This window comes from Macrobrachium rosenbergii, chromosome 12 (genome assembly GCF_040412425.1).
Source record: "Macrobrachium rosenbergii isolate ZJJX-2024 chromosome 12, ASM4041242v1, whole genome shotgun sequence".
NCBI lineage: Eukaryota > Metazoa > Arthropoda > Malacostraca > Decapoda > Palaemonidae > Macrobrachium > Macrobrachium rosenbergii.
The window spans coordinates 1318001-1335500 of NC_089752.1; the positions used below are offsets into that span (position 1 = coordinate 1318001).

The window sequence follows — 17500 nt, forward strand, 5'->3', positions numbered from 1 at the left end:
TTTTAATGAGTTTTTCATAAAAAAACCAAATTTTGATTTTTTGCCGTTTTGGAGCCATATTTCTTCCGTCGAATCGGCGTGCGCGTCATAACCCTGGAACATGTGTCGTAAACCGGGAAATCATTTCTGATGAATATATCTGAAAAGCGTCGAAACCTTGGAACGTCATAAGCTGGACCCATCATAAACCGGGACTGCCTGTATATATATATATATATATATATATATATATATATATATATATATATATATATATAAACTTCATCACTTACCAAATTGTTCTGTGCATTAATACAATTAATAACAGGACCTCATTTTAAACCTTATATTCAGGAAGTCTGCAACTTTTAGCTTCGAATATCTCAATTCGGTTTCTAACAAACAGAAACTGCATAAGTTTTTGCATGTTTCCGTTGGACTGCAAAAGGCACCAGCATCAATAAAACACAGACTAATACAGTAACAGTTCTTTATTATAAAATGATATAAATTATAAAAATACAATTATCAACCGCCACCCAGCCAGGCTTCCCCGCAAACGTTTGCCCTCTAAAAACCCCACTCTTCTTTTTAAACCTCTAATGAAACATAACTTGGACTATAATTAGTTTCTTTAAAAATATGGAACAGTCACATATATTATCTCTCACATCCTAAACTAAGTTTCGTAAATTTGATTACAAGATGAATAAACAGAACACATAAAATCTTACCATTTTTGATATGATATAATTTTGTTTGCTTTTTTCTCTGTTATAGTAAAACTCTTCAGATCAGATGACGATGGTGTCTTAATGATTCATAAATTGAAGTAAAGTTTTTAGTCAATGAGAGCTTGATCATATTCAGATATCTTCAGACCTGGATCTTAAATTTGTATCTGTAACTTTTTTCCTTTTATATTTTCTGTTAATTTTCCTCTTTCCTAAAAGTGGTTTAGGAATGATAAAATGAATGGTATCAGTATATCCGATTGGGGATATACACTCCGTATATATCTAATTACATCATGGATATAACATTCAAATGTATGAGGACACTTTCCATCCACAACACTTTTTGAAATCCTTTTGATTATTTTTGCTTTAACATCGAAACATTGCACAAACAAACAGTCCACTCAAAAATGCTGAATACAATCATTGTCTTCGTATCAAGAAAAGTTCGTAAATTCTCTCTTTTTTTCTGTTGTTTTGATGCTTCTCCGCCTCCATCTTGTATTTTTTTTTTTTTCTTCTCCCACTTATTCTAATTTCTTGAGTTAATTTACGAATCGCTTCTATTATTTGACCTCACTTGAAGTACTGTCTTCGAGGATCATACTTTCGACCTGCCAGAGAAAGTGGTCAGAATTAGCCGTAATTATACTACATTTCTTAGAAACCATAAACACACAGTATATATATATGTATATATATATAATATATATATATATATATATATAATATATATATATATATATATATATATATATATATAATATATATATACATATATATATATATATACATATATATATATATATATATATATATATATATATATACATACATATACGTATACAGTACACACACACACACATGTGTATACACAGGTAAATGCTTTTCCCATTCAGCAAAAAGGGGTATTTTAAATAAGCTTTAGTCCTCTTTGTGTCATTTAGATCAAATCAGCTTACTTAGAAGTGAGAAAGAAAAATAGCAGTTTCGAAGGAAGGTGAAACGAAAAAGCAAAAACGAGTTTGCAAGTGACACCCAATATAAAAAGTCAAAGAAATAACGTTACACTGATAACGACAGAATGGTCAAGAGAACAATAAGGATGATGTGAGTAATAAAGAAGAAATCGAGGGAGAGGCTAAATTTACGTCGACTGTGCAGAGTAACCTTGAAAAATATGACAGAAATATAAAAGTAAAAAATGAAAATATTTCCAGTTAAAAAAATGGTTACAAACGTGAAGTCCAAAATAGAATAAAAGTAAAATAAAAGACAATAGCAAAGAAAAGCCATGAAAATTGGACAAACGTATAAGCCATAATAAAGATGGTGAACAGAACCAGCTCATTATATCAAGTTGTTAGCAGGATAAGAACGCCCAAGAAATTAATTCAGAATTCAGTAAATGTAATAAATATGTGAAAAAAAAAGTCAGATGACAAAGGCAAGAGAATTTAACAGAATCAGCCAGGAGAACAGAGATAAATCTGAGGCGAAGGGAGGTCGAAATGAGATAGAGAGTGAATAGAAAAATAGATGAATAAACGAATACACAAGACAGAACGAAGAGGAGTCGATATTTACACTCACACAAGGCTGGGTCGGTGTCATCGGAGTGGCCGGAGCCACCAGGGGAGTTATGGAAGTCTCAAGCCAGGGGCTTTCGCGACACCCGCTCCCTCCGCCACCTATGCCCACCACCATTCCTCCTCCCCCTCCTCCTCCACTTCCTGTTACTGCTCCTGCTCCTCCTCCAACACTTCCTCCTCCTCCTCCTCCTCCTCCTCTACCGCCACTTAAACAGTAAACTGTGTGAGAGAGATAAAGTAAGAGTTAATTTTACAGTTAAAGATGTATTCCACTTCCGTATATTATATAAATATATATATATTATATATATATATATATATATATATATATATATATATATATATATATATATTATATATATTTATATATATAATATATATATATTATATATATAATGATCGCAAGAGACTTTATAATTGCAGTAGGGTTCAATGTCATAATAATTTCCCAATAGTTTGAATCTTGACTTAAAACGGCAAATTCACAGCAAATGCCTCAGTATGTACCCCAATCGCTTTGCTAACTCCCACAACTCTTTTTCTTTTAATTTCTTATCAATTAATCTCTTTTATTAATCTCCCGCCTGCCATTGCTAACCTGAAGGCCTGGACGCCTCCAGCTGCGAGTGGGAACTGCCGCGGCTGAGGGACCTCGCGGGTGAGGAGAGGGCCGAGGGGAAAGACGCGGGACTGCTCCCCTGGGCTTCCTCCTCCTCCTCTTCCCTCCTCCTCCTCCTCCTCCTCAGCTGCCTCTGACGACACCAGATGAAGATGATGACTCCCGAGAGGATGACCACCATCCCGCAGGCTCCAGCGACCACCCCGCCCACGACGCCCCCTATGGTGCCGTCCAGGTCGTCCCAGAAGCCGTCGTAGTCGTCGGGGAAGTCGTCCAGTTCAGAGTCGGTGAGTGACGGTTCTTCACAGAGAGAAAGAGAGAAGTTGGCAGTTGGTACTTCGGCGGGAGTTCGGTAAGCCAGAATGGAGTGCATTGCTACCCTAATACTATTCTTCTATTCTTCTTGCATTTTAATACATTTTTATCTGTTTTTCTATTTATTCATTCGTTTATTTTTCTTTTTTATTAGGTGGGATCTATTCTTTCTGTATTTCCCTTTACCTCCTCTTACTTCTTCCTAATGCACGCCATAATATTCTTTGGAAGCTTGAATTTACAGTCAGTGGCCCCTTTGGTGGGCTTGTTCCATATGAATAGGTTTCATCTTCTGAATAATAATAATAATAATAATAATAATAATAATAATAATAATAATAATAATAATAATAATAATAATAATAATAATTATTATTATTATAATAATAATAATATTAATATTAATAATAATAATAATAATATTTATTATTATTATTATTATTATTATGGCTTTGGCGTAACAAACAGGAATTGGGGGTAGTTTTTAGAAATTTGAGCAATAATAATAATAATAATAATAATAATAATAATAATAATAATAATAATAATAATAATAAAATAAGATGAAATCTATACATATGGAACACGCCCACCAAAGGGGCCACTGACTTGAAATTCAAGCTTCCAAAGAACATTTCTAGTTAAGTTGCCAGTTGTACGTTTTTAGAAATGACCATAACCGTTTCTTACGTTTGGTTACAATATGACAGTGTTTTCGCAGCAAACAGGAAATGAGTATAATTTTCTAGCAATGAAGGAATCAGATTTTTCAATTAAGTTCACTTGATATATATGTATTTTTACACAAGTTCTTTTAACCGATTCCTCTACATGATTACATTATTACTGAAATAGTAATTAGACAGTGGGAAGATTTCCATAGCGACAAATATAATTATTCATATGCTCTGTAGAATGAAATCCTTGAATCAAGAAAAATAATTTCATGAACCAGAAATTATACTTTCCTAATATATCTTGTTCTTACTGAAGCTGTTTATATCATAGTACTGTACTTTATAATAATAATAATAATAATAATAATAATAATAATAATAATTATCATTAATTATTATTATTATTATTATTATTATTATTATTATTATTATTATTATTATTATCATTATTATCATTATTATTATTATTACTTGACTCAACTTCACAGAGAAAAATTACCTTACAAAAACAAGTTGGCCTAAGCACTCCAATCATTGTGGTGAAGGCCTAAGCATCTGCTCTTGGATCTAAGCAATGTATAGCATAAATGGTTCCTGTATATTACAGGACTTTTTTGCATATAGTCACTAAACACTAACTAGACAGCAATGTACAATCACTAAACACTAACACTCACTATACAATTACACTCACTAAACACTCGCACTTACTATATACAGTGACAATCAATGACACTAAGCACTCACTGAATACTCAACACTCACTAGGCACTCGCTATACACTAAACGCTCACTAAACACTCATAAAACACTAAACATTCACTAAATACTCACTGTGCCCTAAATAATCAGTAAACATTCACTAAACACCCACTTAATCCTAAACATTCATTAAAGACTAAACACTCACTAAACATTCACTAAGCACTCACTATACACTAAACATTCACTTAGTACTCATCATAGCCTAAACACTCACTAAACATTCATGAAGCACTCACTATACGATAAACACTCACTGAACCCTAAACTCTCATTAAACACTAAACAGTCACTGAATATTCACTAATCACTCATTAAACACTAAAACACTTTCATACTAAACATTAACCAAACACTAACATTCACTAAACCCTAAACACTCTTCTAAACATTCACTGAATACTTACACACTAAACATTCACTAAACCCTAAACACTCACTAAACACTTACGCACTAAACATTCACTAAACCCTAAACACTCACTAAACATTCACGGAATACTTACACACTAAACATTCACTAAACCCTAAACACTCACTGAATACTTACACACTAAACATTTACTGAATACTTACACACTAAACATTCACTGAATACTTACACACTAAACATTCAATAAACCCTAAACACTCACTAAACACTTACAAACTAAACATTCACTAAACCCTAAACACTCACTAAACATTCACTGAATACTTACACACTAAACATTAAATAAACACTATCATTCACAAAACATTCACTACACTCTACTCACTAAACATTTACTGACTACTTACACACTAACATTCACTAAACACTAAAATTCACTAAACCCTAAACACTCACCAAACACATGCAGACTTAACATTCACTAAGCCCAAAATACTCCCTAAACATTCACTGAATACTTACACACTAAACATTCACTAACATTCACAAAACATTCCCTGAACCCTAAATACTCATTAAACATTAAACACTCATTAAACATTCACTGATTACTTATACACTAAACATTCACTAAACACTAACACTCACTAACCCCTAAACACTAAACATTCACTAAACCTTAAACACTCACTAAACACTTACATACTAAACATTCACTAAACCCAAAACACTAAACACAGACTAAACATTCACTAAACCCTAAACACTCACTAAACATTTACTTCTGGAGGAATATGCAAAGAATCATTCGGACTTTATCTGTCTTAAGATGTCACTGTAAACTCTGCAATAAAGATTCACTTTCTCTCTCTCTCTCTCTCACACACACACACACATCAATATTATTCATACATGTAGTCCTCTACGAAGCATTCCTTACCATTCTGCAAATGTCCTAAAAACACTGTGCTATCTCTCTCTCCCTCTCTCTCTCTCTCTCTCTCTCTCTCTCTCTCTCTCTCTCTCTCTCTCTCTCTCTCTCTCTCTCTCACACACACACACACACATCAATATTATTCATACATGTAGTCCTCTACGAAGCATTCCTTACCATTCTGCAAATGTCCTAAAAACATTGTGCTATCTCTCTCTCTCTCTCACAAACACGTACAAACCCAAGTGTTCTAAAAATATTGTTGTCTCTCTCTCTCTCTCTTACACACACACAAACACAAGTGTTCTAAAAACATTGTTCTCTCTCTCTCTCTCATACACACACACAAACACAAGTGTTCGAAAAACAATGTTCTCTCTCTCTCTCTCATACACGCAAACAAGTGATCTAAAAACATTGTTCTCTCTCTCTCTCTCATACATACACACAAGTGATCTAAAAACATGCTCTCTCTCTCTCTCTCTCTCTCTCTCTCTCTTACACACACAAGTATTCTAAAACCATTGTCCTCCCTCTTTCTCTCTCTCTCTCTTACACAAATACACACACACACAAGTGTTCCAAAAACACTGTTCTCTCTCTTTCTCTCTCTCTCTCTCACACACACACACACACACACACGCACACACACACACACACACACACTACTCATGAATCCGCTTGCCCATATCCACACTTCCACTGTCACCTGGGGTTGCTTATGAACCAGCTGAAGATGAAGAAATCCCTCCTTCCTTCCTCACTTACCCGTCAAATGAACAGATATTTTGGGAATCGTCTGGGCATACATGTAGACGGGTTTAGAACGGGCGTGGGGGGAGACAGCGTAGAGCACAAGCTTTAGGGAGGCACCCGCAGGCAGGCCGTCCACGTCGAATTCGGGGCGGTCGCCACTCACGTTTGCTAAAAGCGTTCCTCCCAACCAGACCTGATATGATACGAGTTACAGCTGATTTTTGTATCGTTTATCTAAAACCAGAACTGTGATGGATGTACGCTTGTTGTCATAGAAGACCTGACGGTCATTGAAGGAGCGAATAGAATTGATTTGAGATTTGACATTAGAAACCTAAATCAAATGTTGATTTTGAGTTATGTTCTATGAATATTATACAATATTTAAAACCAGAACTGTGATGGATGCAAGGTTATTATTTTATAAGACTTGACGATTAGTGAAGGAGCGAACAGAATTGATCTGAGATTTGAAATTGGAAATCTTAAGTCAAATATTGATTTTGATTTATGTTTTATAAATGTTATGGAAAATAAGGGCAAACATTTTAGATTTATTGGAGCAATTGAAGGGGGGAAGGCAAAATTTTGTGTTATATTAAATCTCTGAAGCCTAAATTCTAAAAAGTTATCTAACAAATTTATAGCAAACAGTTGATATAAAACTTTTAAGACTCGTAATGAAAAAGCAAACACGAATAAAGGTAAAAATATAAAGCTTAAACCTTTGTAGAAAACTACAGAAAATTTAGCTCTACAGTGAAACCAGCAAAATGAAAAAAAAAAGTATGAAGCATAAGAGAAGAACAAATATAATCACGTTGGTTTTTCCTATCCAAAACTTGAGAAAGAAAACTAAAAAGAAAAGGATAATGAAAATCTGGACAAAGAAGTAAACAAATTTTATTTAGAAAAAAAGTGGTTAAACCCATTATACTGATTGTTTTTTATTCACAATATCTTAGAAGATTGTGGTTACTTCAAAAGAAAGGATATTTTCCGAAACATAAAATACGAAGCAAGTGAGGAAAATACTTCGAGATCCAAAACACTATTTGAAATTAGTAATAAAAACAAATTACACTTTGAGATCCAAAAAACTATTTGAAATCAGTAATAAAAACAAACTGCATCCATATTTCTCTATCATTATCAGCAATGGTGATCCTCCCACCAAAACAACCAAAAAAAGGACAATAATAATAATAATAATAATAATAATAATAATAATAATAATAACCCACCTGCATATTAGCCGTAGTCCTGACCTCGGACGACCTGACGAAGCTCAGTCCAGGGGAGTAGTTGACTAAAGGCACCACATTCGAATCCGTGGCATCCCTGGCAGGCGCCGGGTCATCGCACCTGACCTCGATTCTGTTGGTCTCCACTGCCGTGACATTGCACGATTTCAGAGGTTCAGGGGGTTCTGGTAAGGTGTAATGATGAGAGGTCAGGATAGTGCGGTTATCGCTGAAACTGTCATGTCAATCATAGAAATCTCTTCATAGGATGAGTTTCTAGAGAAGTGGTGAAGAAATCCACAGTGGTTTAAGTGGAAGTAGTGAAGAAATCCACAGTGGTTGAAGTGAAAATGGTGAAGAAATCCACAGTGGTTGTAGGGAAAATGGTGAAGAAATCCACAGTGGTTTACGTGAAAATGGTGAAGAAATCTAGTGGTTTAAGTGAAAATGGTGAAGAAATCACCAGTGGTTTAAGTGGAAATGGTGAAGAAATCACCAGTGGCTGAAGTGAAAATGGTGAAGAAATCCACAGTGTTTTAAGTTAAAATGGTGAAGAAATCCACAGTGGTTTAAGTGTAGATGATGAAGAAACCCACAGTGGTTGAAGTGAAAATGGTGAAGAAATCCACATGGTTGAAGTGAAAATGGTGAAGAAATCCACAGTGGTTTAAGAAATGGTGAAAAACCCACAGTGGTGAAGAAATGGTGAAGAAACCACAGTGGTTTAAGTGGAAATGGTGAAGAAACCCACAGTGGTTGAAGTGGAAATGAAGAAACCCAGAGGTTGAAGTGAAATGGTGAAGAAACCCACAGAGTTGAAGTGAAAATGGTGAAGAAACCCACAGTGGTTTATGGAAATGGTGAAGAAACCCACAGTGTTTAGTGGTGAAGAAACCCACAGTGGTTGAAGTGGAAATGGTGAAGAAACCCACAGAGGTTGAAGTGAAAATGGTGAAGAAACCCACAGAGGTTGAAGTGAAAATGGTGAAGAAACCCACAGTGGTTTAAGTGGAAATGGTGAAGAAACCCACAGTGGTTTAAGTGGAAATGGTGAAGAAACCCACAGTGGTTTAAGTGGAAATGGTGAAGAAACCCACAGTGGTTTAAGTGAAAATGGTGAAGAAACCCACAGTGGTTGAAGTGCAAATGGTGAAGAAACCCACAGAGGTTGAAGTGAAAATGGTAAAGAAACCCACAGAGGTTGAAGTGAAATGGTGAAGAAACCACAGAGGTTTAAGAAATGGTGAAGAAACCCACAGTGGTTTATGGAAATGGTGAAGAAACCCACAGTGGTTGAAGTGGAAATGGTGAAGAAACCCACAGTGGTTTAAGTGAAAATGGTGAAGAAACCCACAGTGGTTGAAGTGGAAATGGTGAAGAAACCCACAGAGGTTGAAGTGAAAATGGTGAAGAAACCCACAGAGGTTGAAGTGAAAATGGTGAAGAAACCCACAGAGGTTGAAGTGGAAATGGTGAAGAAACCCACAGTGGTTTAAGTGGAAATGGTGAAGAAACCCACAGTGGTTTAAGTGAAAATGGTAGTTGAAACCCACAGTGGTTGAAATGGTGAAGAAACCCCACAGAGGTTGAAGTGAAATGGTGAAGAAACCCACAGAGGTTGAAGTGAAAATGGTGAAGAAACCCACAGTGGTTTAAGTGGAAATGGTGAAGAAACCCACAGTGGTTTAAGTGGAAATGGTGAAGAAACCCACAGTGGTTGAAGTGGAAATGGTGAAGAAACCCACAGTGGTTTAAGTGAAAATGGTGAAGAAACCCACAGTGGTTGAAGTGGAAATGGTGAAGAAACCCACAGAGGTTGAAGTTGAAGAAACCCACAGTGGTTGAAGTGGAAATGGTGAAGAAAACCCACAGAGGTTGAAGTGAAAATGGTGAAGAAACCTACAGTGGTTTAAGGGAAACGGTGAAGAAACCCACAGTGGTTTATGGAAATGGTGAAGAAACCCACAGTGGTTTAAGGAAATGGTGAAGAAACCCACAGTGGTTTAAGTGGAAGAAACCCACAGTGGTTTAAGAAAATGGTGAAACCCACAGTGGTTGAAGGGAATGGTGAAGAAACCCAGAGGTTGAAGTGAAAATGGTGAAGAAACCCACAGAGGTTGAAGTGAAATGGTGAAGAAACCCACAGTGGTTTAAAAATGAAAGAAACCCACAGTGGTTTAAGAAATGGTGAAGAAACCCACAGTGGTGAAGAAACCCACAGAGGAAAATGGTGAAGAAACCTGTGGTTGAAAATGGTGAAGAAACCCACAGAGGTTGAAGAAAAACCCATGGGTTGAAGTGGAAATGGTGAAGAAACCCACAGAGGTTGGTTTGGTTGAAGTGGAAATGGTGAAGAAACCCACAGAGGTTGAAGTGAAAATGGTGAAGAAACCCACAGTGGTTTAAGTGAAAATGTGAAGAAATGGTTTAAGAAATGGTGAAGAAACCCACAGTGGTTGAAGGGAAATGGTGAAGAAACCCACAGTGGAAAAATGGTGAAGAAACCCACAGTGGTTGAAGTGGAAGAAACCCACAGTGGTTGAAGTGGAAATATGTATTTAAAATATATTTATAACCGAGAGCTTTCGAGAACCTGCTCGAAGGAGAATCGAGCAGATTCTCGAAAGCTCTCGTTTGTATATGCATTTCTAATATTTACTTACAGTTAAACCACTGTGGATTTCTTCACTATCACGTCATTGATAATGCAGGAAATGATGGAATCTTGATATTTAGAATATTGGCTATGAAAAGGCTACATAATTACTGTTGGACGAATATGCCTAATTATATATGAATTCTACTAGACTGGTAGTGTGTGTGTGTGTGTGTGTGTGTGTGTGTGTGTGTGTGTGTGTGTGTGTGTGTGTGTGAGTGTGTGTGTGTGTGTTAGTCCCAAGCGCCAGATTTTGCATTCCATTTACACAAACGAATAACAGTCACTATCAGGCTTGCTGGGCGACCGATTGGATGAATTCCCATGCCTTATTACTATCACAGTTTCTCTGGGAGACTCATTTCCCTCAAAAGATTTCAGCAACTAGGTTGGTTTTGACAATACTGAAAGTGACTTATGTGTGACTGCAGCGGTTCAAGGCACAGCGGTAGACGGTAGGTTACTATGTTAAATTCTTAAAAAAATTCTTGGACGTTCAGAGCATTCTAATGAACTGAATATTAACCAATTATCTGATTAATTCTAGTAATTTTTGGGTACTTTATGTGGTGAAAATCTAGTATGTTACACTAGTATTTTCATCGACTCCAGGTTATATATTTTATAGGCAAGTAATATTACAGAAATTCAGCATGATCGGGCCGCTATGGTAGACAGTAAATCTAATGGTTAGACACATGACAAGATTCCATTATTTCCAAGATTTATATGGCTGTAAATTTAGCTGTTAGGCACCTTGCAAGGTGTCTGGTGTTCCAAGGTCTTTAGGAATTTGTGTTGTAGGGTTATGAGTTAGTCTATTTGAATTACTATGGCTATTATAGAGACAATGGTAACGATTATGATGAAGACACGGTGATATCAATCATATTAATAAACATTTCTGAAAAAAAAAACAAGAGTCTATCTTTTTTTGGGTAAAATAATAGAAATTGCGAATGATTTGTAGCGCTATCTGTCAGGTAGTAGAATCTTGATCGTTTGTGGGAAAGAATGATATCAAAAGGACAATGTATCGTATATGAACAAATGAATAGAAGTAATAATAGTAGTGTTAGTAGTGACGGTAGTAGCAGTGTTAGTAATGCTCATAAATACACTAGCAAGGCTTACAATAAAATAAAAGCTACTATATACTGAACACTAAAAGGCTAATCAATACGGAGTATAACAGGTTAATACACACAATGTGTTTTGTGATTATTGAATCTGCACTGGACTGGCACTAAATAAAAAAAAAAACTTGTGTATGTATGTGGGTATGGGTGAATATGTGCCAAGTTTTTAACATGGAAGACTGTTTCTCAAGTTTAATTATATCATCATCAAAAGGACGATATTCACGCGTCCAAACCCTTTTGAAAAATATTCTAGCTTTTAGATGTAGTAATTAATACTTTTCACAGCACACTTAAGTTCAGTGTAAATTTTATACCTTCATGTTTTGCGACAATGGAGTAGGTGGAGTAGGTGAAGACAGAATTATACCAGACAAATTGTTATAGCTTTTCAAACTTAGTTGTTCTATTTGCAGATTTAAAAATGACGCCAGAAAATGACCCTAAGTAATAATCTGATCTCTGTATTTTTTTATTAGATGAATAAAAAATGTGTTTCGTCTTTATAATGCCCAGTAACACTAAATAATAATCTAATCTCTGTATTTTTTTATTAGATGAATAAAAATGTGTTTCGTCTTTATAATGCCCAGTAACACTAAATAATAATCTAATCTCTGTATTTTTTTTATTAGATGAATAAAAAATGTTTCGTCTTTATAATGCCCAAAAATGTTGTGAATGAGAATTTCAATAATCGATCAAGCACATCTCTTTAAGCTTTACATACCAACAGTCGCAAGGGTATAGGTGCAGGGTATCCTAGTCCGTCCGAGCCGATTGCGGGCGTAGCAGAAGAGCTGCACGGGCGCCGTTGGAGTCAGAGTGAGAATCGACCGCGTAGAATCAGAAGGATCAACTCGATGCTGCAGAATCGATCCCTCCAAGGCCTCCCCGGAGCCGCCATCTTTGGTGGGGAGTCTTCCCGGGGAAGGCGTCAACCAGGAGCCTGCGTCGCCAGAGTGACCTGGCGTCAGGTCGATCAGCCCAGGATGGTGAGGGGGCGGACCGTCCCCCGTGATGATGCCCCCCCTGACGTCGACGATGCCGTTGTCCTGCCCGTGCTCCGGAGGCACGTCGACCATGGCCCAGGTGAAGCTGAGGTTTTTCGGAAGGGCGTCCATTTCGCAGGTGAGGTTGATTGACGTGTTGGCGGCGACGACCAAATTCTTCTCCTTCGGGTCTTTGCACTGGGGAATGTCTGGAAGGAACGAATTCTTTATTGTCTGAAAGGAACGATTTCTTTATTGTCTGAAAGGAAAGAATCCTTTCTTATCTCAAAGGGACGAATTCTTTATTGTCTGAAAGGAACGAACTCTTTATTGTCTGGAAGGAACGAATTCTTCATTGTCTGAAAGGAAAAAATTCTTGATTGTCTGAAAGGAACGAATTCTTTATTGTCTGAAAGGAACGAATTCTTTATTGTCTGAAAGGAACGAATTCTTTATTGTCTGAAAGGAACGAATTCTTTATTGTCTGAAAGGAACGAATTCTTTATTGTCTGAAAGGAACGAATTCTTTACTGTCTGAAAGGATCGAATTCTTTACTGTCTGAAAGGAACGCATGCTTTATTGTCTGAAAGGAACGCATGCTTTTTTTGTCTAAAAGGAACCAATTCTTTATTGTCTGAAAGGAACCAATTCTTTATTGTCTGGAATGAACGAATTCTTTATTGTTTGAAAGAAACTAATTCTTTGTCTGAAAGGAACGAATTCTTTATTGTCTGAAAGGAACGAATTCTTTATATCATCTTTCAAATTCTTTACGTTATTACGAAGAAAATTTATCGACTATCAGTGGTAAAGCAATTCGTATTTCCGATTTCCTTGACAACAATTACAGTCATAGCAAAATGTTTCGACTCTAAACGTACCTCAACCAGGTACAGTACTGCAGAGTCGAAATATGAACATTGGTAAAGGAAACAAAAAAAAATGTAAGACAGGCCCTGCCATTTGGCTTATAAGTTGCGATTTTAATGCCTCTATATTAAAGCATATTGTCTTTCTTTTACAGAACGTGTGTGTGTATGTATCTGTATAAATGTACACGTGAGCGCGAGTGATAAAGTCCATATTTATGGCTGCCTTTGCAAGAGTAGATTTCAGCTTAATTTAATGGCCATTCTTACAAGGAAATAATTCCGCGCATGTACATAACATCCCCTCTTTATGCTTGAAATGGCAACAATTCAAAATAACGCAAACGAAAGCATGATACAACTCCCATTTGCATGAAAGAAGCAGTGACCTACCCCAACTCAAAAAACAAAACCGATGAAATGAAAAGAAATGAGAAGGCCTCTTTCAAAACCCTTTGTTTTTTTTTCTGGCAACACTGAAAACGTTTCAGCCGATTCTCTCAACTTCATTGGCTGCGAATATATCCGAGAGTCAGTGTTACCATAAAAGCCTCGACGGATGAAAAGTTTCCCCCCCCACTCGGATTCCATCCATCGAATTCGCCGCACGACCGGACGCTGAATCAAAGGGAGTCCTGGCAACAGTTCTCCCTGCTGCCTTTCGATCACAAACTTTAAATGGAATTGGTAACAATGGTTAACTATTCTCCCTCAACTCCGCCCCTCATTCCTTCAACGTGTTTGTGAGAACGCTATCTATACATACGAGCTGCGTTCCGCTCGGCGTCAAAGTTGTACCTCGAGGAATATACGGAAGTGCAATTTGGCATTTCACAGATCTCCAAACTGATTTTTTTTTATTATTATTATTCCTGAATATTCTAGTTCCAGGTACCTCTCAGTGTTGTCTATACTGTCACCTGCTTGGTTATGACCTTATGCACTCGACTGATGACGCGGAAAGGAGTGAAATTTTTAAATGATTCCCATAGAATTTTTGTCAAAACTTGAGGAAGGGAGATGCAGCAAAAATAAAAATAAAAGACCCAAAATAAAAATAAAAGACCCATGTATCTTGCGGATAATATTCCTATTATTATTATTATTATTATTATTATTATTATTATTATTATTATTATTATTATATAGTAACTCCAAAACTGAACTGAAAATGAGCATAAATTTGATTATCTTGCAAAAAAACATATCCTCAAGGAATCATGATGTTTAGATCAACGAAAAACAATATACATTAGGCTCTTACAAGAAGTGTTTTCCTATCACAGACAAGATACATTATGCATACGTGATGGCTACTGACCCGAATGAATATGGAAATAGCTATCATTACCGAATCTTGCATCAAATTTTAGCGATTTGATGCAATCGGGATTCATAATGCGGACTGAGAGCTAAAAGTTTGTGGCTGTAATATTTTTTATGCAAAACGGTTAAATTATTAACGTCAGCATCTGTGAACAGATGTTTGGAGAGCCTTTTTTGAAAAAGAGATAAACAGATGACCGGAAAATGCAATAATCATCAGAAAAAGGTTACTGAAATTATTCATGATTTCATGCATAATTTGGTATAATTTATAACGATATATCGTCAAGTATTTTAGCCTTCTCGTGATGGCATTCAAAATTTGAATGAAATGTCTTTTGGTGTATTCTTGAATGGACTTATTCAAGAAAATCGTTACAGAAAATTTTGTATAAACATAATACACCAGGATCTACTCGGTGCTTATGTATACAATGGTTCGTGTTATGAGATACATATTTGCGGCTACAGTCATATACTACTGTATAAGCTTGTTCATTAGTATAATTAGAATGATTAGTGAATGGACAAATACAGCGGTATTTACAGAATAAATAAAGAAAGCAAAATACAAATCTAGAAATATATGAAATACAATAGTTTACACAACATGTGGCTCTGAATGATTGCTAGATATTTTTGTACGACATTTGAACCAAGATTTATTACATAATAAAAGCCTTCATTTTCATATGAACAAATATTACAAACCGTCCTCTTTTGATCCATAAATCTGTACAAAATCTTAACATAAAAAAATTAAATTTTCTCGGCAACTGAATAACACCAACGGACAACGGATTTTAGAAAGGAAAAATACACAAACATCCTTAAATAAAGAACTTGTTTTGGACTGAGCATAAATTTCCATGACGGATCCGAAGAATACGCGAGACTTGACAAAGTTCATTGCAAAAGTTTGCTATAAAAGCGGAATTTTTTATTTTTTTATTTTTAGAGCAATCGGGGAGGATTGTGAAACATCGCAGTCTTAAAGTTGTAAAATGATCTTTATATCCTAGAAGTTACAGTATTATCTCTCTCTCGCTCTCTCTCATTCCCCCTGTTCTCTATATTGCATGTGCATATTTATAGATTTTCTATGCTAATTAGTAAGGAGCTCATACAGAGATCTGTAATCCTTGAGTAAAAGATACAGAGGATATACAAATTTTGTATATATATGAGTAAAAAGATACATATATATATATATTATATCAATATATATATATATATATATATATATATATATAATATATATCTATATATATATATATATATATATATATGGTAGCATGGTGAAAGATGATCCTATAGAAGTTATTGGTTTTTCTAATTTGTTATGAGAATGAAGTGATACTAGGTGAACCCTGACTCCATCAGCAAAGCAGAAGTCAATCCGCTTGGGAATAATCATCATTCCATCTTTCTCACCAGCTTCGTTTCTCTGGTCAATGATCCTCAATATATGCTGTACAATAATTAAATCCTTTACATGACTCTTATATCCGAAGAAATGTAAAATAGAGATATCGGAGTTAACTGCACAGTAAATCCTAAGAACCACTTTTCCTGACATGAAATCCTAAGAACCACTTTTCCTGACATTAAATCCTAAGAACCACTTTTTCTGACATGAGATCCTAAGAACCACTTTTCCTGACATGGAATCCTAAGAACCACTTTTTCTGACATGAAATCCTAAGAACCACTTTTCCTGACATGAAATCCTAAGAATCACTTTTCCTGACATGGAATCCTTGGAATCCTAAGAACCACTTTTCCTGACGTGAAATCCAAAGAACCACTTTTCCTGACATGAAACCCTAAGAACCACTTTTCCTGATCAGAAATCCTGAGAACCACTTTTTCCTGATCAGAAATGCTAAGAACCACTTTTTTCTGACATGAAATCCTAAGAACCACTTTTCCTGACATGGAATCCTAAGAACCACTTTTCCTGATCAGAAATCCTAAGAACCACTTTTCCTGATCAGAAATCCTAAGAACCACTTTTCCTGATAAGAAATCCTGAGAACCACTTTTCCTGATAGGAAATCGTAAGAACCAATTTTCCTGATGAGGAATCATAAGAACCACTTTTCCTGACGTGAAAACATGCGTGACAAAGACGGTGAATATTAATATAGTGTTTATGGAGAGCTTGGAAAATTGTTGATTTTTGCTTTTTCGACTCTACTCTGTTAATTAAAACTTACGTAAACAGACATAAATTAGGAGACAGTATAAGCAGAAAGACGCTTTAGGTTATGCAAAAATCATTCGATGTATTATTATTATTATTATTATTATTATTACTATTATTATTATTATTCAGTATATGAAACCTATTCATATGGAGCAAGCCCACCAAAGGGGTCATTGACTTGAAATTCAAGCTTCCAAAGAATATTAAGGTGTTCATTAGGACGAAGTAAAGGGAAATAAGAAAAAAGAGATCCTAATGCACGGCTTAAAAAAGAAAAAAATTAATATATTAACAAATAGATAAAAATGTATTGAAATGCA

At 35.7% G+C, this 17500-nt stretch overlaps 1 protein-coding gene across 5 annotated transcripts in view; it reads right to left on the reverse strand.

Moving 5' to 3' along the window:
• Positions 1 to 1143: 1143 nt before the first annotated feature.
• The window catches only part of LOC136844316 (uncharacterized), a 303767-nt gene continuing 287410 nt past the window's right edge, over positions 1144 to 17500 (reverse strand). For 3 of the 5 annotated variants that reach the window (XM_067113286.1, XM_067113287.1, XM_067113288.1), the window contains 6 exons: positions 12514 to 12984; positions 7989 to 8173; positions 6757 to 6937; positions 2907 to 3227; positions 2304 to 2527; positions 1144 to 1330 (listed from right to left, as the gene is read on the reverse strand). In XM_067113286.1, coding sequence (XP_066969387.1) covers positions 1283 to 1330; positions 2304 to 2527; positions 2907 to 3227; positions 6757 to 6937; positions 7989 to 8173; positions 12514 to 12984 — 1430 coding nt within the window. In that variant the 3' untranslated portion in view covers positions 1144 to 1282. The remainder of the gene's footprint in view (positions 1331 to 2303; positions 2528 to 2906; positions 3228 to 6756; positions 6938 to 7988; positions 8174 to 12513; positions 12985 to 17500) is intronic. The other 2 variants (XM_067113290.1, XM_067113291.1) reach the window with 1 other exon arrangement.